The sequence below is a fragment of the Gasterosteus aculeatus genome, chromosome 20 (genome assembly GCF_964276395.1).
Source record: "Gasterosteus aculeatus chromosome 20, fGasAcu3.hap1.1, whole genome shotgun sequence".
Lineage (NCBI taxonomy): Eukaryota > Metazoa > Chordata > Actinopteri > Perciformes > Gasterosteidae > Gasterosteus > Gasterosteus aculeatus.
The window spans coordinates 17,027,576-17,045,870 of NC_135707.1; the positions used below are offsets into that span (position 1 = coordinate 17,027,576).

Consider the following 18,295-nt stretch of genomic DNA (forward strand, 5'->3'; position numbering starts at 1 on the left):
AGATCCGTTATATCTATACGCCCGCCTGGCTGGAGCATTTACTGGAGCCATCAGTGAAACGACGTACCATATATCTTTGACAGAAAGAAGAACAATACTATTTACACCAATTTAGCCCGAGGAGGGAGGAGGGGGTTGAAGGGGGGGGGGGGGGGGGGTCGGGTATTTCCAGTTAATGGGCAACTTCTTTTTTTCTCTTTTCCCTTTCTCTTTTTATTTTACCATACAGATTTCAAAATGGCCACCCGTCAGGGAGACAGATGAGAGCCGCTCCCAGGCTGCTACTCACATGCTAATAAACTCTATTACAAGGCGCGTAAAAAACAAAAAATACAAGGCAGCGCCTCCACAAAACAAGTCTGCGCTCTATTCACTCCACTCCGTCACAGACACTCACGCTATAGGCTGCTGAATAAGATACTAAATCCTCACCCAAATAGACCCCACCACAAAATAACCAGAACCGCAGAAGAAGGAAATCATCATTTGTTGTTTTTATGATATCAGATTGTACCGTCACAGCCAACTCTCTCCGTTTCTCCTCGCCATGGTGCTGCTGCAGAGTTCAAACGGTTGAGCAGCCCATAATGTTTACCGGCGCGCTCTCGCGACTCCAAAGGGGCCGCCTGGGAACGCGGTACCAGACGAGGTTAAAGGTCGCGGGTCACGCAGGGTGACAATCAAGGGTTAGTGGTGGTTCAGGTTTGGTCTGGATGTAAAAGGTCAACAGGGTCAGGTCAGAGAAAGTGCTGGCTGGTTATTAAAAGCTAACAAGAAATGTAGGGTTTATTTCCCCCCCCGAAAAATAAGAACCAACATGGCTTCAAAAAATAAATGGGATACTTCCTGAAAATATCACCCTTTCCTGTGATTATTTTTGACAACTCTAACAGGGCTGACCTGAGGTTATGACTGCGAGGTCCGAACGAAGAGGAAGATGAGGGAAACCCATTGGGGTTTTTCACGGTGTTGTAATGTAACAGCGGCACCGATGTATGACGCCCACACGCATCATTAAGTGAATCCACGCAGAGAATCCTGCAGAACGCTGACCTGCACTCGGGTTAAGGAATGCAGCCTCTATGCTCTAGCTTTGAACAAGATGCTGACAATGATAATGCTAGCATACTTCTTAGCGTGTTGGCATGCTAACATTTGCTGACGTTTGGCTATAAACTAAAGTATTGAACACGCAAAGATGTTGACATGACAGTTCTGGACCATCTGGATGATGAGGGAAATGTGAACGTCCAGTTGTGTTGCTGTAATGAATGGCATTTAAAGTGTAGCGTCGCTGTGATTTCAAGATGGCGTCTTTCCACACTGTGTACATCTGAGAAACAAGACAAGCCGAAGAAGCCAGAAATCCTGTGTTGCAGCAAATATTTTCCTGGAAAACTAAAGCAGATGTTGAAAAGATATCTCGTACTGACCAAAGAAGCATTAGTTATATTCTCAATACGTTATGATGCTGAAACTGCCCGCCAAACACGATGTTTAAACCGTAATACTGACTCAAACAACTTTTTTTCTACAGGGCTCTCGCATTGAGCAGGGCAGTCAGCTCTAGTCACGCACTCCCGCCACACATCCGATTCCTCACGCCAAGAAAGTCGACCGCGGAAAAGAAAAGGCCTCCACGTGTCAAACAGAAGGGGTTGAGTGGCAAACGGACCACTTAAAGCTCCGGCTGTGCTAAGCTAGCTGCTAAGCTGCTTCCATCTCAAGGAAACAGTATTGTATTCATTAATTAAACATTAACATTAAACATTGATTAATCACCATTGATCGTGATTGATGGATTTCAAAATGTGTGATTAATTTGTTTTTGTTTTTTAATCTATTGACGGTCCTAGAAAAAAGCAATGTTCTCTTTAGATCTTTTTTCCCCCATCTCCCATTTCAGCTTATTTTAAAATCAGAAATGACCCACTGAACACTTCCAACCACTGTATTAATGCCTGACTGACAGAAATGCAGCTCTGCCTCCCTCCTGCCCGGCCAACGCAACACAAATAGACTTGCATGATGAAGCCCCTGTGAATGCAGACCGGTCAATCACAGGAAACCCATCCATCAACAGGCAATATACAAATGATTATCTCCCAGAATCAAACTCTCGAGCGTGAGCAAATACACACACACACACACACACGTACAGTAGATGAAGCAAACAGACACAATCGAAACAAACATAAACAAAAGATACACACATGCACATAAACATACACACTGCCCATCCAGACTGTAGAAGTCATCAGGGACCTGTAAAGCATTACCCTTTGTGTGACTCGATCCACTCTAGAAATAGCCTCTGTAATGTATTCTTACCGCCACCGTCTCTTTCGCACAATAGTGCCCTTAATAACACACTCCATTTCTGTTGGCATAAATAAGGGCTCCATTTCCATCTTATTTCATGCAAATGAGACCGCCGGCGCCCAAACAGGTAGTGGGAGTAGTGTGTGAGTGGAGTGTGGAAGTGTGTATTCGCTGAGTGTCGTGGCATGATTGTGGACGAGTGAATTCAAATGAGCGTTGGAGAGACCCCACAATGTGCCGACGACTCCCACGCCTGCCTGCCGACGGCGTGACAGACAAAGTCACTTACGGGCCCCGCAGCCTGCACAGGGTGCCATTACAGGGGCCTACACAAAACCAATATTTATCCAGGCAAATGGTTCTCTGGAGAGAGATTACCGATGCAGACACAAGTGCTGCACACCGGTAGTGGGCGCTGGTGCAGCCCACCACCGTGACATCTCTGTGATTTGATGATTCCAATGGTTGGCTCCCCCAGCCTCGCAACCACCGGGAGGCTTTTGGATGGATAGCGTTTCAGACTGGGGATCATGTGACTAAACAGATCGCTTCAAAGTAATAGCACTGCTGTGACATCACTGATGTGGGCGTGGTCACTCTTTGCTCTGGGCTCGTTCGTCGTAACTATACACAATTTACTTCTCCATCCTGCCTTCAACACCTCTGCCTCTTCTCTCTGTGCTTCCATCTTAATTCCAAAACGCCTTTCGACCTTTTTCCCCAACGCAGATTGTATCCGGATCAGCCTTTGAATGAAGCTTGAAAGAAACCAAAGGACATTACGGAAAATCTGATCCAAAGGTGTTTGAAAGTTTTGATTTCCACAGATGTGTCTCAGTCTGCACAAAGCAGGACAGTCAAATATAACCTGTTAATCTATGAGATTATTGTGGCAGAGATTCATGGGATAAAATATTTTAACGCATTTTTACTTCTGGTGACGCCTGACACGAAACTGCCTGCAGTCAGTCAGATCGGAGAGCCCGAGGCGCTAGTTAAAGAGAGCTTTTTGCATTGGAAGTAAAACAAACACAGGCGCGACATGCAGCAGAGAACTGTGCAGAGGAATTACTCCACGTGTCAAACAGAAGGGGGGGGTCCACCGATAGGGCCCGGAACATGTTGGTAGCTGCTAGGCTAAGCTAGCTGCTAGGCTAGCACACAGCCTGCAGAGGACCACCACTGTGTCCTTAAAGACAGTGATTGGGGGAAACGTCCTGGTTAAATGTCGGGAGATTGTCGGCACATCAAAACACAGCAGTCAAATGATGGAGAGTTGAGAGCAAAGTGCACGAGGACAGCAGGACGACTCGAACGAGTTCCACCTACTGGAATTCTGCCTCCAAGATGATCAAATGTGGGTGGTTTTGAGTTAAAAAAATTTTTTACAAACAATAGTGTCTCAAATACACGCTTTCTAAACTGATCATCAACTTGTTCATTTATAAAATGTAGTCTTTAGAAGTGGGTGTCACTTTAGTGACAGCTTTTTTTCCCTGGGCTTTATCTCGGCGTTTGAGTTTCTCTGCTGTTGCAAACGTGAGGGCATCTCTTTCTGTGCGTGAGACGGCAGGTGTCGAAAGCAGTGGGAGAAACGTTCAGGGACACAATGCAAGATACATTTTCTTTTGTTAAACTCCTTGCAACCAAAGTTAATGAGGATTACATGACACGTTTGGGAAGCGCAGCGCTGCAGGAGCACTTAGTGAATCCGGGGGATGCGGGGAGTGGAGGGGGACCGGAGAAAAGGTTTACAGGGGTGGACGGTGGTCAGATAAAACAGCTCCACACTCGCTTCAAGGAAAGGTTAATGTCTCTCTCTCGATATCTCCGTCTCTGCCTCCCTCGCTTTCCCAGCTGCGGTCCGTGTGACTTACGGCAGGTCCAGACTGCATTAGATTAAATCATAAATTACCCCCTCCCCACCCCCATATCTGCATCCCCTCCTCCGCCTCCCCCCATCTCACTCTTCTCTCTCACGTCCTCTCCCCTATCTCAATCTCGCCCTCCTTTTATTCGCTTATATTCCATTCCCCGTGTATTTTCTCCTGCTCAAATCATTATTCTCTTTTCTTCACCCCCCCCCCCCCCCCCGTGGTCTGTATGTCTGTTCAGAGGACTGGAGGGACTTTGGACAGCAGGCCATGTGGGTGATTGCCTTCTAGTGTGATGTGTTGTGTAGTTTTATAGTGTGTCCTTGAGTGGTGCAGTGTGCTTTAGAAACTTCACACTATCATGGTATTGCATGTGATGTCCCGTTTACAAAAAAAAAAACACACCTTGGTTGGTTTTCTACAGGTTAACGTTTATTCCCATATTATAAAAGCACTAGAAAACGCTTATCTTATCAAGCCAGAATTTGCCTTTTTAGTCATTTTATTCCTTTCCAGAACCAAAAACACAAGGCTCCAGTGGAATAACCACATCTCAATTTTATATAAATAATCAATTTAAGGACTAACTGTACACTGCGATACAAGAAACCACCTTTGTTTACCTTTCCCTCTGAAGATCATCAATCTGTGACAATGCCTTTCTGTGTGGGCCGTGTCACTTTCAATCTTACAATTCCATATATGTAGCTATATAGATTTAATTCCAAAATAATAGAGCATATTAAAAAGAACAGGCAAAACAACCGACAGTCCCCAGCTAGAAAAGATAAACAGATTTGAGGTTTGCAATATTTGAGTTATTGTCGTCAACTGAAAGAAGGGGTTTCTGGGTAATTGTATCATGCGGAGGCTCCTTGAGGACCCCTGTGCACTCATCCAAACACTACATGTTGTGTACATTTGTTTTCCTGTTCATCAAACTGTGTTTGCTTCTGCTGGGTGGATATCCAGAGAGTCTCATTTTGTTTATGTCTTTATTTTCTGCCAACAAAAATAGGTTTCCTGATCTCCTGTGTGTGTTTTTTTTGTCCTGGTAAATGGGGCCCTGCCCTGTAGTAGGCTCCTTTTGTAGTGCACACATTATTGTTCATCGTACAATGACAGACACCTATGTGGACGCCTGCACACATCGTCGCTTCTTGTTTATAGACTTACAGGCACAGAGGCGTGTTCCAGGCTTAACAGCGTTGGTGGGATAAGTAAAGAACCAGGCAAAAAAAAAAAAAAAAAAAAACCTTCCCGCCATTCAACCGCCACACACTTTGCTCCACCGCTCGGCTGGAGAAAAAAAAAAAAAAGAGAAATAAAATAGAGTGACCCTGCCACTAGCAGCTCTCTTTTTTCCCCCCGCTGTTCTCTTCTTCCTCCCCCTAGCCGTGTGAAATCAAATTTCCATGTGGCTCCCGTATCTGTTGCACAGCGAGGTGATTTATCAGGGATGCAAAGAGCATGCAGAAACAATCTTTATTACATCCATTTCCTGCTTGTCAGCCGGGATCATGTTGGCTGTTCATTAAAGGCGCGGCGCAGGTGAGGAGAATGCATCCCGATGCCTTGATAGATTGTCTGCTCCCCTGTGGTGACAGCAGCTGGATGGATTGAACAGTGGGGGGCACGGAGGGTGGAGAGAAAAGCGCTGACTCCGTCGCTCTCCCTGTCAGACACACTTTTACATACTGGCCAGTGTCATTTCTACCAAACGGCCGCACGCGCACACTTCTGACACTCGTTGGACCCGAGCCAGGAGCCACGGACGCGTAAACAATGTGCGCACGATCTAAAAATAAGGAGAAGAATGAAAAAGAACTGCCTGATAAACTCCTGTGAGGATAGAATATATACACTGGGAATTATTTTATTTATTTTTTAAGAGATTTAAAACATATTAATTATAATAACAGCAAAGAATTACACCTACATAACAGGTACTTCTGAGTGACATGGAGACATATTTGTTTGTTTCCCAATACTGTCAATGGCTTTGTTGCTTGGAGGCAAAAGATAATCATGCTCTTAGTGCGCCTCAGTGGCCTTTTTCAAATGTGGAGTGATTAGGGAAATTATGGCCCGTTTTGTTTACGCTGCATAGCGAAAATGCGGCCGGTTTGTGCTCAGGTTCTAGTAACAATAATATGAAGCCTACAGTCCCTGCAGCCGTGTGGAGCACGCACAAATCACTACCATGCCGTTGCTTCAGTAGGAATCAATTAAAAGCCAACGCTGTTCTTTTCACCTACAAATTTAAAAGATTGACGTTTTTTAGTAATGCATGGTGAGTATTTTGGATTATTAATAATTCCAATACGGTGATAATGGCAATTGAAACTTTAATCCAGTTTGGTTAAAAACTAAATAAATGCTAAATGAATTTTCTTTTGAAATGCAAGGTTTGTGTAGGACGCGGACATTCCGCATGAGCAGACCGCAGATTAAATGCTTTTCATGCAGTAAACACACCTCATTAAGTCAATAAGCTGAGACTGTAGCGTCTCAAAAGAATATAGCTCTGCCTCTTACAGCAGCGACGTAAGCCTTCATAATCAGCCATAAAATGTTTTATCACACCTCCTACATCAACAGACAAACAAACATAGTGTGACAACATACAGTAAATACAGCTTTACATCGGCGCGGTGCTCACATTATTCCTACAGTGGAGTGCTTTCCAAGGTAAAACTATAAAACCATCACACCATCTTCCCCCTACAGTATTTCCTCGGACATAAAAATGAAAGAAGTGGCACAATGTTTTGTACAGCGCACTAAAGTAGAGGGAAGACTTGCCTCAAATGGATGTTTACCTGCATTCGACATGCTATGGCAACAGTGCTCATATTTAAAAAAAAGAATTCTTGCAAGCATTTTCTTGCTTTTTGGAGTCATGAAACTGTCCTGCATGGTGGGAATCTTCCCTCTCTTCTTTGTGTACTTTGCATCTCTTTTTCCTTCTCCCTCACTTTCCCAGTCTAATTTGCGTCTTGTGCCTCTCTGTGTACCAATGACATGTAATGACAATGGCGTGAGCGCCGATCAATACTGTAGTGCCTTGGGGCCGGCCGGGCCAGGAGGGGCCATTGATAGCAGGGGTGGCGGTGGTGCGGGAGGAGGGTGGGGCGGGGTGTGGGTGTGGGGGCTGGATGCCATTTCACTAATGAGTCTATATATTTAACCTCACTCACGGCTACTTTATGTTTGTGTGTGCCGTATGTGTCAGTGGAAGTTACAACGGGCCCAAGAGCACGCTAGCTACCAGTTGTGAAGCGCATGCATATCAGCTCACCGCCTTGTCACGTGACCAAACAGAGACTTGGCATTGGACGACATCAACATACACGTAGCATTGACTTTGTTTTTGCCACCGGCTATGTTACCTCTCTTTATTCCTGCCATGAACGGGTCCTGAGGCCTCACCAATCAAAGCCTGTTCTAAAGACGTGTCCATATGGACAACAAAGTTGCTATTCATCAAACATGTGTACGCACACATTTACATAATGAACAAAGATGAATAGCAAACGTTCCACATTAATCTGCTCGTGCACGTACGGGCTAGGTTGCAAAAAGAGACACTCCAGAAATGCCTCATATTATCAACCACATCCCTTTTCAAAGTATTAGAAAGGAAAGAGATGGCATCACATGTTTTTGTTATTTGTCCAGCCAACTCTCCAAAGATATTTAATCTACTGTGCTGCTGAAAAAATTCTCAAATTTAACAGCCTGAAGCGGTTACATTTCTCTTACTTTTCCCTGAAAAATTACTTGCCAATTCCTGGATCCACATATCATTGTAGCTCGGCTTCCTCCCTTGTTACATAGTTACCGTTGTTAGGCAGCGAGTGATAGAGCGAGCACAACTGGTCAGGGTCTCGGGGCTGCGTGCACGGGAGGGTGACGCGTCGCTGGTACCTTACAAACGTGCCACACCATCAATCAAACGCGTACGATGAGTCAAACACAAACTGAAATCCTGCTCAGCTAAACAGCTTCGTTTCACACTTCCACCAATTACACTGCCAATTTGCTTTTCTTCTTCCACTGTTTAAACTTCTTTAGAATTACAGAAAATGTGGCTGGTTTGGTTCAATTATGTTTGCACGCTGAAATGTCATTCAGTGATAATCTATCAGGTGCTCGGTGAGGCGTCACTGGAACATCAGGAGGAAGTAGAGATGTTAATGGTATATATTGCTCTGAATACATTTATACCAATGAGGCCCTTCGGTTGTGTTGTGTAAAGTTCCTGCTGAAGTCCACTATGTGCAGTAAAATAATTAATGTAATCAATTATAGAAGGTTGTAGAATGTGATCCAATGCTCGCAGAGGGCCGAACTCCAATTACATTACCTCTAACAACAGAGGGATTGGATTGAAGGGTGGAGTAAGGTGGGGGCTTTGACTCAAAGCAAAATAATTTATTTCATTGTGATATTAAAATCAATAGGCATCGATTGAAAGGTGGCTAAAGGTGAACGTGTACACAATCCTTCAGCTGTGAGAGGCAGACGTCTGACAGGAGGAACCGAGGAAGAATGGTGGGGATGGGGGGGGGGGGGGGGGAGGAGGCGCGTTGGCCAGAGGAAGGAGTCACTCTAGTTAACAAAGAGGGAAGAGGAAAGAGGGAACGACCACGGAAATGAAAGAAAGAGATGGAGAGAGAAGGAGAACGGGTGAGGGAGCTCTTGCCTGGTGCAATCAATACAGAGAGGTGGAGCAGAGTACAATAGCCTCCGAGGAGAGGGGATTCAGTGGTGCAAGTCGAATACTCTGTCTTATGCACACACATTATAATACATGCTCGCCTCCTCTCTGAATCCTTTTTACTCTTGCTTTCGTCTGACATTTCCCTCTATATTTCCATCCTCTATTTAATTTCTTCGTCTTGTTCTCTGGCTGGCTTGCTCACTCTGTATCCGCCCTCCACCCCTCGCCGCCACACACACACACGCACACACACACACACAGACACACACACACAGACACACAACGAGTAGCTGTCTGTAAGCGGAGGGATGCACAGCGAATAGAAGACCTTCTGTCCACAGCGCTCCACCATAATAGCAGCGGCTTACATCAAAAATCAGACAGCAAAGTAACAATCAACACATATTCAAGCAAGGAGAGGCATGGACGCAAGAGGACAAAAGATACAAAGAAAAAAACACACACATCCGGGCAAATGGGCCATATCTTGGAATAGCGTCACGTCTATAGGACATTTTCTCCACTTCCACACATACTGCTGAGTCAGAGCCACTTGGTGCATCCAAGTACAAAAGTGTCACATGAACACTTTTAACACACACTTAGCAAACAGTACACTCCAATGCTACTCCAGCTCTATCAGCACTTGAGACTAGTGAGGCTTCAATTAGTTCTTGATGAATGAGCCCATAAGATGCCGCTCTCTCATTTCCCTTGTTGCCAGATATCCCGGCAATCAGAGAGAAATGAATTCTCATTGTGGCGTGACTGAGGCGAAGATGACGGTGGTGGAATGGGGGGGGGCAGAAACATAAATCAATCACCCACTCTCGACTGAGGGTCTGAGTTCGGTTCAATCACACCAATCATGAGTCTCTGCCATCCTAAAATCTATTTGAATAGCAACAAATGTGTTACGCTGATATGTGAACTTTCCACATATTCTTGATGTCGTCTCTCGGGCTTTTTGTGCTGAGCAGATAGGTGTGTGTGGTGAAAAGGATGCTAGTAGATGCTCAACCAGAGAAGAAAGAACGCTCCATTAGATCCTGCTACATGCCAAGATTTGCTGTTTGTAAAGGCGAAGCATCGTGTAGCTTTGTAAGACGTGTTGCAGTGAAGGTCGGACTCACCATCGTCGACGATGCTGACCACTACTCCGTCACCGGTGATGGTGTTCTTCCAAACCGGCATCACATTAAGGTCAAACCCACTGAAGCTGTACTCGCCCTGTGCAAGCTGAAAAGACAGACACACACACCATTATTATCAAAATTATCAGATATTTAGTGTTATAAAGAACCCAAAATGCATTGCTCACTAACAGTAAGTATAAGAGCACTGACTGCAAAGCCAGCCGTTTGCAGGATTTTTGTCTTTGTTTTTGTTTTAATTTGCACCGGTTTGTAAGTTGTTGTTGAACTGAGGTTGTATTCATACATATACACACATAATCCAGTGACACATCCCTGCATGTAATTGTACTTTCTGCCCGCTCGTCCCTGTAGAGCCTTTGTCTGCATCATCCTGCTCTTCTTTGTTAGTGTGTGCCTGGAATTTCTAACGCCCCCCCGCACCCACACCCCCCCCCCCCCCCCCCCTCTTTCCCATGACTCGTCCTATGGATGCTACTGCGGCGTCCTTCCCCTGAAAGAAAGGATTACGGTGACATCGGTGTGCTTGAATGCTAAATTAACAACACGCGTTGCATTCCTCTGCGGCGTGTTGCGTCACTGCTCGGTGCCGATAGGAAGACTATGGAGGAGACCTTCAGGGAATGATTCTGCTGTGGGAAATTATATAAAAGCCTGTGTTCCTCCTGAATTGAGCGATTACACTTATGCCGTGTTGATGACGACGTTGTTGATAAAAGAGACATATCTACCAATTAAGTAAAGCACCTGTTGAGAAACGTATATTCACAGTTTTGCTGCTGCATCTTCTGTCGTATCCTGCGTGTTCATTTCCAGAACAAAGCAGGTCTTAATCCAAAAAACCTCTGTTCATATTCAATATCTCATTGTTTATCATATCATCTCATTGATCCATTTCCCATCAGAGGAGAGATGTGGTTTTATTGTGGTCTATAGAGAATCTGTAATGTGTGTGCATGAATGGACATGCAGACACAAGTTAAACACATGTTTATGTGAGACAAGATGCACACATCCTTGTGCAGGATTGCACTTGGACAGTTTGTGTTTTCGTATTGACCACAAGAAACCATCAGAGTTCATGGAGAGAGTCACAGAAACCGATATTTCATCCTTGCACACCCAAACTGCAAACAAACAAAAAAACATTAAAAAAAAGAGAACTCCCATGAGCACAAGCGTAACATTCACTTGAACACCATCCTACAAAAAGAAACACACACAAACACTGTACCTACGCAACTTGAAATAGTCCGCCGTGAACACAAACTGCCCAATTACAAAGAACACAATAGACGCACACAAATAATCACACACCCATAAAAGCAATGAACTGTCTTCAAAAATGTCAGCAGCTGCCGATACACACACACACACACACACACACACACACGACCAATTTAATATTCAAAGTGAGTTTCAGGAGGCTCCATGGGGAAAGAAACCTGCTCAGTGGGGGATAAGTAGTGTGTGTGTGTGTGTGTGTGTGTGTGTGTGTGTGTGTGTGTGTGTGTGTGTGTCTGTGTGTGTGTGTGTGTGTGTATCTGCAGAGCAGCAGTGCACCTGGGAATCATTTCATGTTCACCACTAGCAAACATTTGGGAAATCCACTATGTTTTGAATCCTGGCGATTGTGTCTAAAAGAAGATTTGTGTCTTCATTTTAGAAAATAAGGGGCCCTGCACGTGTGGTAATGTTAAAGTTCTCTCACACTGTCGTTTTTACAGAGAATGAAGGTACATGCAGAAATGCAGAAATGTCTAGTATTTTGAAATGTATAAAAGTAATCGTGAATCGTGATAATGCATTGATCTTGTATTGGCCTCTCTTTAGTTGTGTGTTGTCTGGCGGACATCTGCCCCGGGGCCTCTTAGCAGTTGGACAAGCCCGCAATATCTCTAACAGGAGAGACATCAGATGCCTGCATCACCTCAGCCGGCCCCTTTGGACCATTCGGATCAATATAATTTCAACATGGCAACCTGCAGGCTTTCTGAATTGCCAGAACTTCTTGGAGGCCGGACCAAAGTCTTCGTGTTTGGAGCACAGACAGCAGTCAACAATTGTGAAAGAGGGCAGTTCAGCCCCACTGGGGGAGTTTGGTTCCAGAAGCAGTTTGATGCATGGAGGTGAGCCCGACTGAACCTGGTCCCGACTGAGCACCAAGTGTCAAGATTTAGCCCCCAGACCTTCGTCAAGAATGTAGGAAAATACTGCGGGCAGTCAAATAACAAATGACTACAGTTACAAAATTAAATTGTTCAAAATCAAAAGGAAGTCAAAGTCACAAAGGGATGTATAAATACACCTGTGAAAGGAGAAAAGTGTTGATTTATTTACTATTTGTACTATTTCAGTCTTTAGACTGTTTCAATGTAGCAGTCTCTTGATATAGATTTATAAATGTATTTATAAAATGAATTTATATTAGAACATTTTTTATATATATATATATATACGGTATATCTTTTTAGAATAACAATAGTCGCCTGATGGTAGTTTATAAATGTATGTACGTGAGTGTGTCTATTGAGCACGAGCGTCCGCGTGTCCATGTGTCCATTTGTGCCTGCAGTGTGAGAATAAAGCAGATGAATAGAGGCAGCTAGCGAGCTAATGGTTACTATAGCACAAGGACCGGCCCTGCGCATGGATAAACACACACACACACGGCAAAAACAAAAGATACACTTTTGTGAACTTTGCTATACAGCGGGAGAGAACAAGTATTTGATACACTGCCGATCTTGCAGGTTTTCCCACTTACAAAGCATGTAGGAGTCTGTCATTTTTATCATACTCTTCAACTGAGGGTGACGGAATCTAAAACAAATCCAGAAAAATTACATTGTGATTTTTTTTTAAATGATTTTGCAGTTTATTGCATGACATACTCCTCATGCTCCTACATGCTTTGTAAGTGGGAAAACCTGCAAAATCTTGAGAGCACACAAACACACAACTTCACTTTTTCCATGTTTTGTTACAGACTTATTCCAAAACAAATTCATCAAAATTCTACACACAACACCCCACAATGACAAAGGGAAACAGGGTTTGCAGAGATTTTTGCAAATCTATTAAAATAAAGAACGCAAGTGTAACATGTAGATAAGTATCCGCAGCCTTTGCCATCACACTCCAAATAGAGCCTCCTGTTTCCACGGAGCATCCTCGAGATGTTATGGGACCCTGCTATATTCAGTTGGTTGGACACCATGATTTCCATCATCCGTAAATGGAAGAAGTTGGGAACCACCAGGACTCTGTTGGCCACAGAGCCAAACTGAGCGATCGGGGGAGAAGGGTCTTAGTCGGGGAGGTGACTCTGACAGCGCTCCAGCGTTGCTCTGTGAAGAGAGGAGAACCTTCCAGGAGGACAACCATCTCTGCAGCACTCCACCCAGACGGAAGCCACTCCTCGGTAAAAAGCACATGACAGACTGCCGTTTGCCAAAAGGCACCTGGAGGACTGTCAGACCACGAGAAACAACATTCTCTGGTCTGATGAAACAAAGGTTGAGCTCGTTGGCCGGAACGCCAAGCGTCATGTCTGCAGGAAACCAGGCCAGTACCACCATCACAACCTCCACCTTCATCTTTCAACAGGACAACGACCCAAAGCACACAGCCAAGACAACAAAAGCAGTGACGACTCTGAACGTCCTCGAGTGGCTGGCTGAACATCTCTGGAGAGATCTGAAAGTGGCCGTGCACAGACGCTCCCCATCATAGCTGATGGAACCTGATGGAACCAGATGGAACCTGAACGAGAGAAACTGTCCAGAAACAGGTGTGCCGAGCTCGTAGCATCATATTCAAGAGGACTTTAAGCGCTGCCAAAGGGGCTTCAACAAAGTACTGAGCAAAGGCTGTGGATAGACATTTTGATTAAGGTTTTTTCACTTTATCATTATGGGATGTTGTGTGTAAAACTTGGAGGAAAAAAAAAAATTGAATCCATAATAAAATAAGGCAGTGACATAACAAAATGTGGAAGAAGTGAAGCCCTGTGAATGCTTTCCACATGCACTGCATGTGCTCTCTCGCACACTCACACACACACACACACACACGTACATTAAAAAAAGAATAGACACACACAGATCAACAACAAAACAAAGCTTCCCCTCAGCTACACAACACAACTTTATTGATTGTTCATGGATCACATTATGATGCATGGGCTTTTTATAAGAAACACTAAACAGGTTAAGCAATAAAGCCAACCCTACCTATATTGCTGAGTATTTAATTGAACAATGAAAAATAAACATAGAAAAATTTACTTCATTTCTATTCTATCTCACACACACACACACACACACACACACACACACACACACACACACACACACACACACACACACACACACACACACACACACACACACACACACACACGGTTTTAATGCACAGAAAGCACGTCCAGGATGGTGTATGGATTTCAGCAGCTTTGAACAAGCTCCTCTGGATTCAGCCTAAGCAAAGATACAATGCAGTCAACCTGCCTTGTGTGTGCGTGATTGTGCACACTCCTCACCTACGATGTACACACCAGCTTGTAGCAAACATACACACAACACTACGTCACACGCACACGTCTGGTCCTGGCAGGCTACCAACCTTGAGCAGATTAGTGACCCTCAATCAATATCCACATCCACCAGGGGCTGATAAAACACAACGGAACGAGAGCAGGGGAGGAGGGCGAGAGAGAGAGAGAGAGAGAGAGAGAGAGAAACAACTTAAACGATTTACATTTTCGTTCTATTGTTTAATTAGGTACTCAAGCGATATAAGTGGGGCTGGCTTTATTGCGTAACTGGTCTTTTGTGTTGCACTCTTAACAGAACACGTTAGGGTTGTGTCCGATATAACATCCCTCCTCCGCTCTTCCTCCATCTATGCCTCCACCACTCTCCGCCCCCATCCCGACTCCACCATCATGCCTCAGGCGCTGACGTGTCAATCAATCGGTTGCCCGTTGCCGTGGCAAATCTCTGACCCCGCCTCTCCTCCTCCTGGCTCTTGTCAAGTCGCATCCGCCGTGTTGATTGGCCGAGCACTGACGGCCTGCTATGAAAGGCGTGCGCGAGTTTACGTTGTGGCAAAATCACACCACTAAATAGAATATAAGTACCAAATATATGGTAATAGTTATTGAAGTTTCTGTGTGAAAAAAACACAGTTGTACTATTACCTAACAAATCTTGGGTGGGAAAACAATGTCCGATTACATGCTTTGAACAAGCATTGAGAAAGGTATGGTCGGCCAACTATTGCGAAGATCCCTTAGGAAATGTGTGTAGGAGAGAACCCGAAGCTGCTAAGTAACAAACGCAACAGGGGATTCATTGGTCGTCATTGTTGTGTATTAAGCAAAAGGATTAAGAAGAAAAAACAACAACGAATCAGGTATCACAAGCATTCAAAAAACACCCGGTCTGCATGAACGTGCTACATTGGAACAAAATGATCTTCAGGATAAGCCTGCTGTACAACCACAAAATGATGAATCATCACATTTTCAAATGATCTCACCAGGAAGAGTCAACAAAAAAGAAAGGTAAACGTAAAGTAATATTTTGTGCAACAATTTTACTACAACAACTTTTTTGTACCCAAACATACTGGTTTTGTACGGCTGTTGTTCTGCACTGACACATCTTTCCAAACCTGGTGGACAAGATCCCGCTGAAGCGATGAGCTCGTCTTGTTTCAGCACAGTTTGTGTGTCAGTGTTGCTCCGAGGCTCATCACTCCCCGACATCTGTCTCAGTTCAACGTGGACAACCCCGTTCACCTCCTCGCTCTCCCTTCTCACCCCCTTTCTCCCCTTTCCTCCGTAATCTGTGTACCTCCTCTCTCCTCGGCCTCTCCCTCCAGTCACACATGAAAGCCTGCCTGACTTATGCCTGTCAGCGGCACATCCTTCACTACCAGGACGAGCGCCGGGAGGAGAGAGGAAGCGCCTGGATAACACCAATGAACTCAAAAACACACACAGACACACAATTAAACCCACCAGTTCCCACTGCATGGGCCAGAGCGGGTCATTGAAGGTGAGGGACTGGTCACTCTTATTCTCCTCAGGCTGCCTGTCGGATGCAGACTCTCCCCTCTGGAAACCTGCAAGCACACAGACCCATCATGTGTGTGTGTGTGTTTTGAACTCTGACATCAGGAAGTCCCTGGTCTCCAACCAATGGTGGAAGGCCTCCCAGACTCCCCTTTCTCTCCAGTGAGGTGGAATACTGTTGGCGGATTAGCATAGCATTAGCATGTCATTAACATGTCATTACGGCGCCACAGCTTGGCTCGCTGTCTGTTGATGTGATATCAGCTCATCAAGGCCTGCACCTTTCTCTGCATACACTACATGCACATTCATCGGCACTTTGTCTCACACTTTCTTCACAGTTTCACCTTTGCACAGCACTCTATATTGCTGCTGCCTCGCACTCTGGACACGATGGATATGAATCAGCTTGTTTCACGGTTTACTGTATGAGTGGCGATTTGAATTATTATTATACTTGTTGGTAATGAGAATCCCACATTCCTGAAATGACTGCAATACAACATTGCGCACGAACATGCAAGCATTAGTATTAATTAGCGGTGAAATGGAACATCTATTGATCCAAAAACATTTGAGTCGGTGTGCAACTTTCTGCAGTTCATAACTCATGAATCAAGTAGATACTTTCACATTGGCCCATTACACTTAATTTTCTTTTTATTACACGCCTTAGCATGTTAACAACGTACATTTTACGCATGAGTCCCCAGGCGTTTAACTCCTATACGGAGTGCTGTCAGTACCTCATACAAAAACATTTCGGATTTTCATTTCAACTCCCTCTAACTTCACGTGCAAGTTCTGCGCTTCAGATAAGTGTGTGTAAATGACCAGCGTAAACATGATAGAATGCCACCTCGGAGTAAATTAGCGATTCTTCAGGACAGTTGTGAATTTATGTAATGAACGGCTCAGTAATGAGGCTACACGTCCTGCCCTATAGGTCCCATATTCAAGTCTTTCCTTCTTCGCAGCGTCAGCAGTAGAATTCAGGGGCCTCCTGTTAATACCGTGTCACCTGAGGGGTCACTGCAATAAATAAGACCTTTATCCAAAGAAAAATCTTTCTCCAAAGCAAGGCCATCAATGACCGAGGTTCATGGTCGTTTTGCACTTTGTGCAGATGTCAATATTGATTTTGTCGATAAGTGTTTGTTATACAACAGAATCGATAGACAATTTGAATTCATTTTGATATTGTTAGATCGAATGAAAGCACTTAAACTATATCAGCCTATAGTTTCATTTGCAGTCAAACAAGCTAATAAAAATAATTATGAAGGGATTTCAAACTCAAAATAGCTTGAAAAAGTGAAATAAGCCAAGTGAACGCTTAGGCTAAGCTAACTGCAGACTGTGCATGACTTAAGACCGGTTTGGAAAACTCATAATTTGCGTTTGCACGTTTCTGCAGTTCCAACCACTGGGGAGTCAGACAGCAGGCTGTTAAACACAAATGTGAATACTTTGGATTGGAAGCAATTTGCAAAGGGCTTCAAGGCCCTGGAGGTCAGCAAAATCAGTACTGAAAGCCGGTAAAACAACTTTAAAAACTTACTGTGAGTGAATTTGAAGTCCAGTCCTTCCACAGGAACCCGCTTGTCTCTGTAATGACTGTGCTGCCTCGTCACCTGATGAACCTGGCAATCACACCACAGAAATCCTAAATATGAAATAATGCAGAGTGTGGTCAGTCACTAGAACATTAACACATTTAACTGGGTTTCCCTTCTGTAAGTGTAGTGTCCACACCGTGGCTTTTGTCCAGCTACTACTACTACTACTAGTACTATCTCTAACAGTCTTCAGCAATTTGTGAAGTCTTCTTACGTCTTCGATTCATGTGAATAAAAGCAAAACATTGAGAAACACGGAGCAAATGGCGTGTATTTGTTCTATGTTTGGTTTTGTTCTGGTCCAGAAGAGAGGGAGAACCCACTGCACAGAGAGAGAGCGAGAGCGAGAGAGAGAGGAGAGCGAGAGAGAGAGAGCGAGAGCGAGAGGAGAGAGAATGGTGTCTTTATGGAGGAGAGTGAAAGGTTTCCTCTTCATTAGTTCAAAGAGGACTCGCTCGCTCTCTCCATTGCGCTCCCATTGTCCTGGGTTAAAAGCAACGAAAACACCCCCACCTCAC

General features: G+C 44.5%; 1 protein-coding gene across 2 annotated transcripts in view; it reads right to left on the reverse strand.

The window, feature by feature from the left end:
• LOC144382996 (neuroendocrine convertase 1-like) overlaps positions 1-18,295 on the reverse strand; it is an 80,381-nt gene that overhangs the window by 37,065 nt on the left and 25,021 nt on the right. For both annotated transcript variants that reach the window (XM_078095446.1, XM_078095445.1), the window contains 3 exons: positions 17,720-17,801; positions 16,105-16,208; positions 10,056-10,161 (listed from right to left, as the gene is read on the reverse strand). In XM_078095446.1, coding sequence (XP_077951572.1) covers positions 10,056-10,161; positions 16,105-16,208; positions 17,720-17,801 — 292 coding nt within the window. The remainder of the gene's footprint in view (positions 1-10,055; positions 10,162-16,104; positions 16,209-17,719; positions 17,802-18,295) is intronic.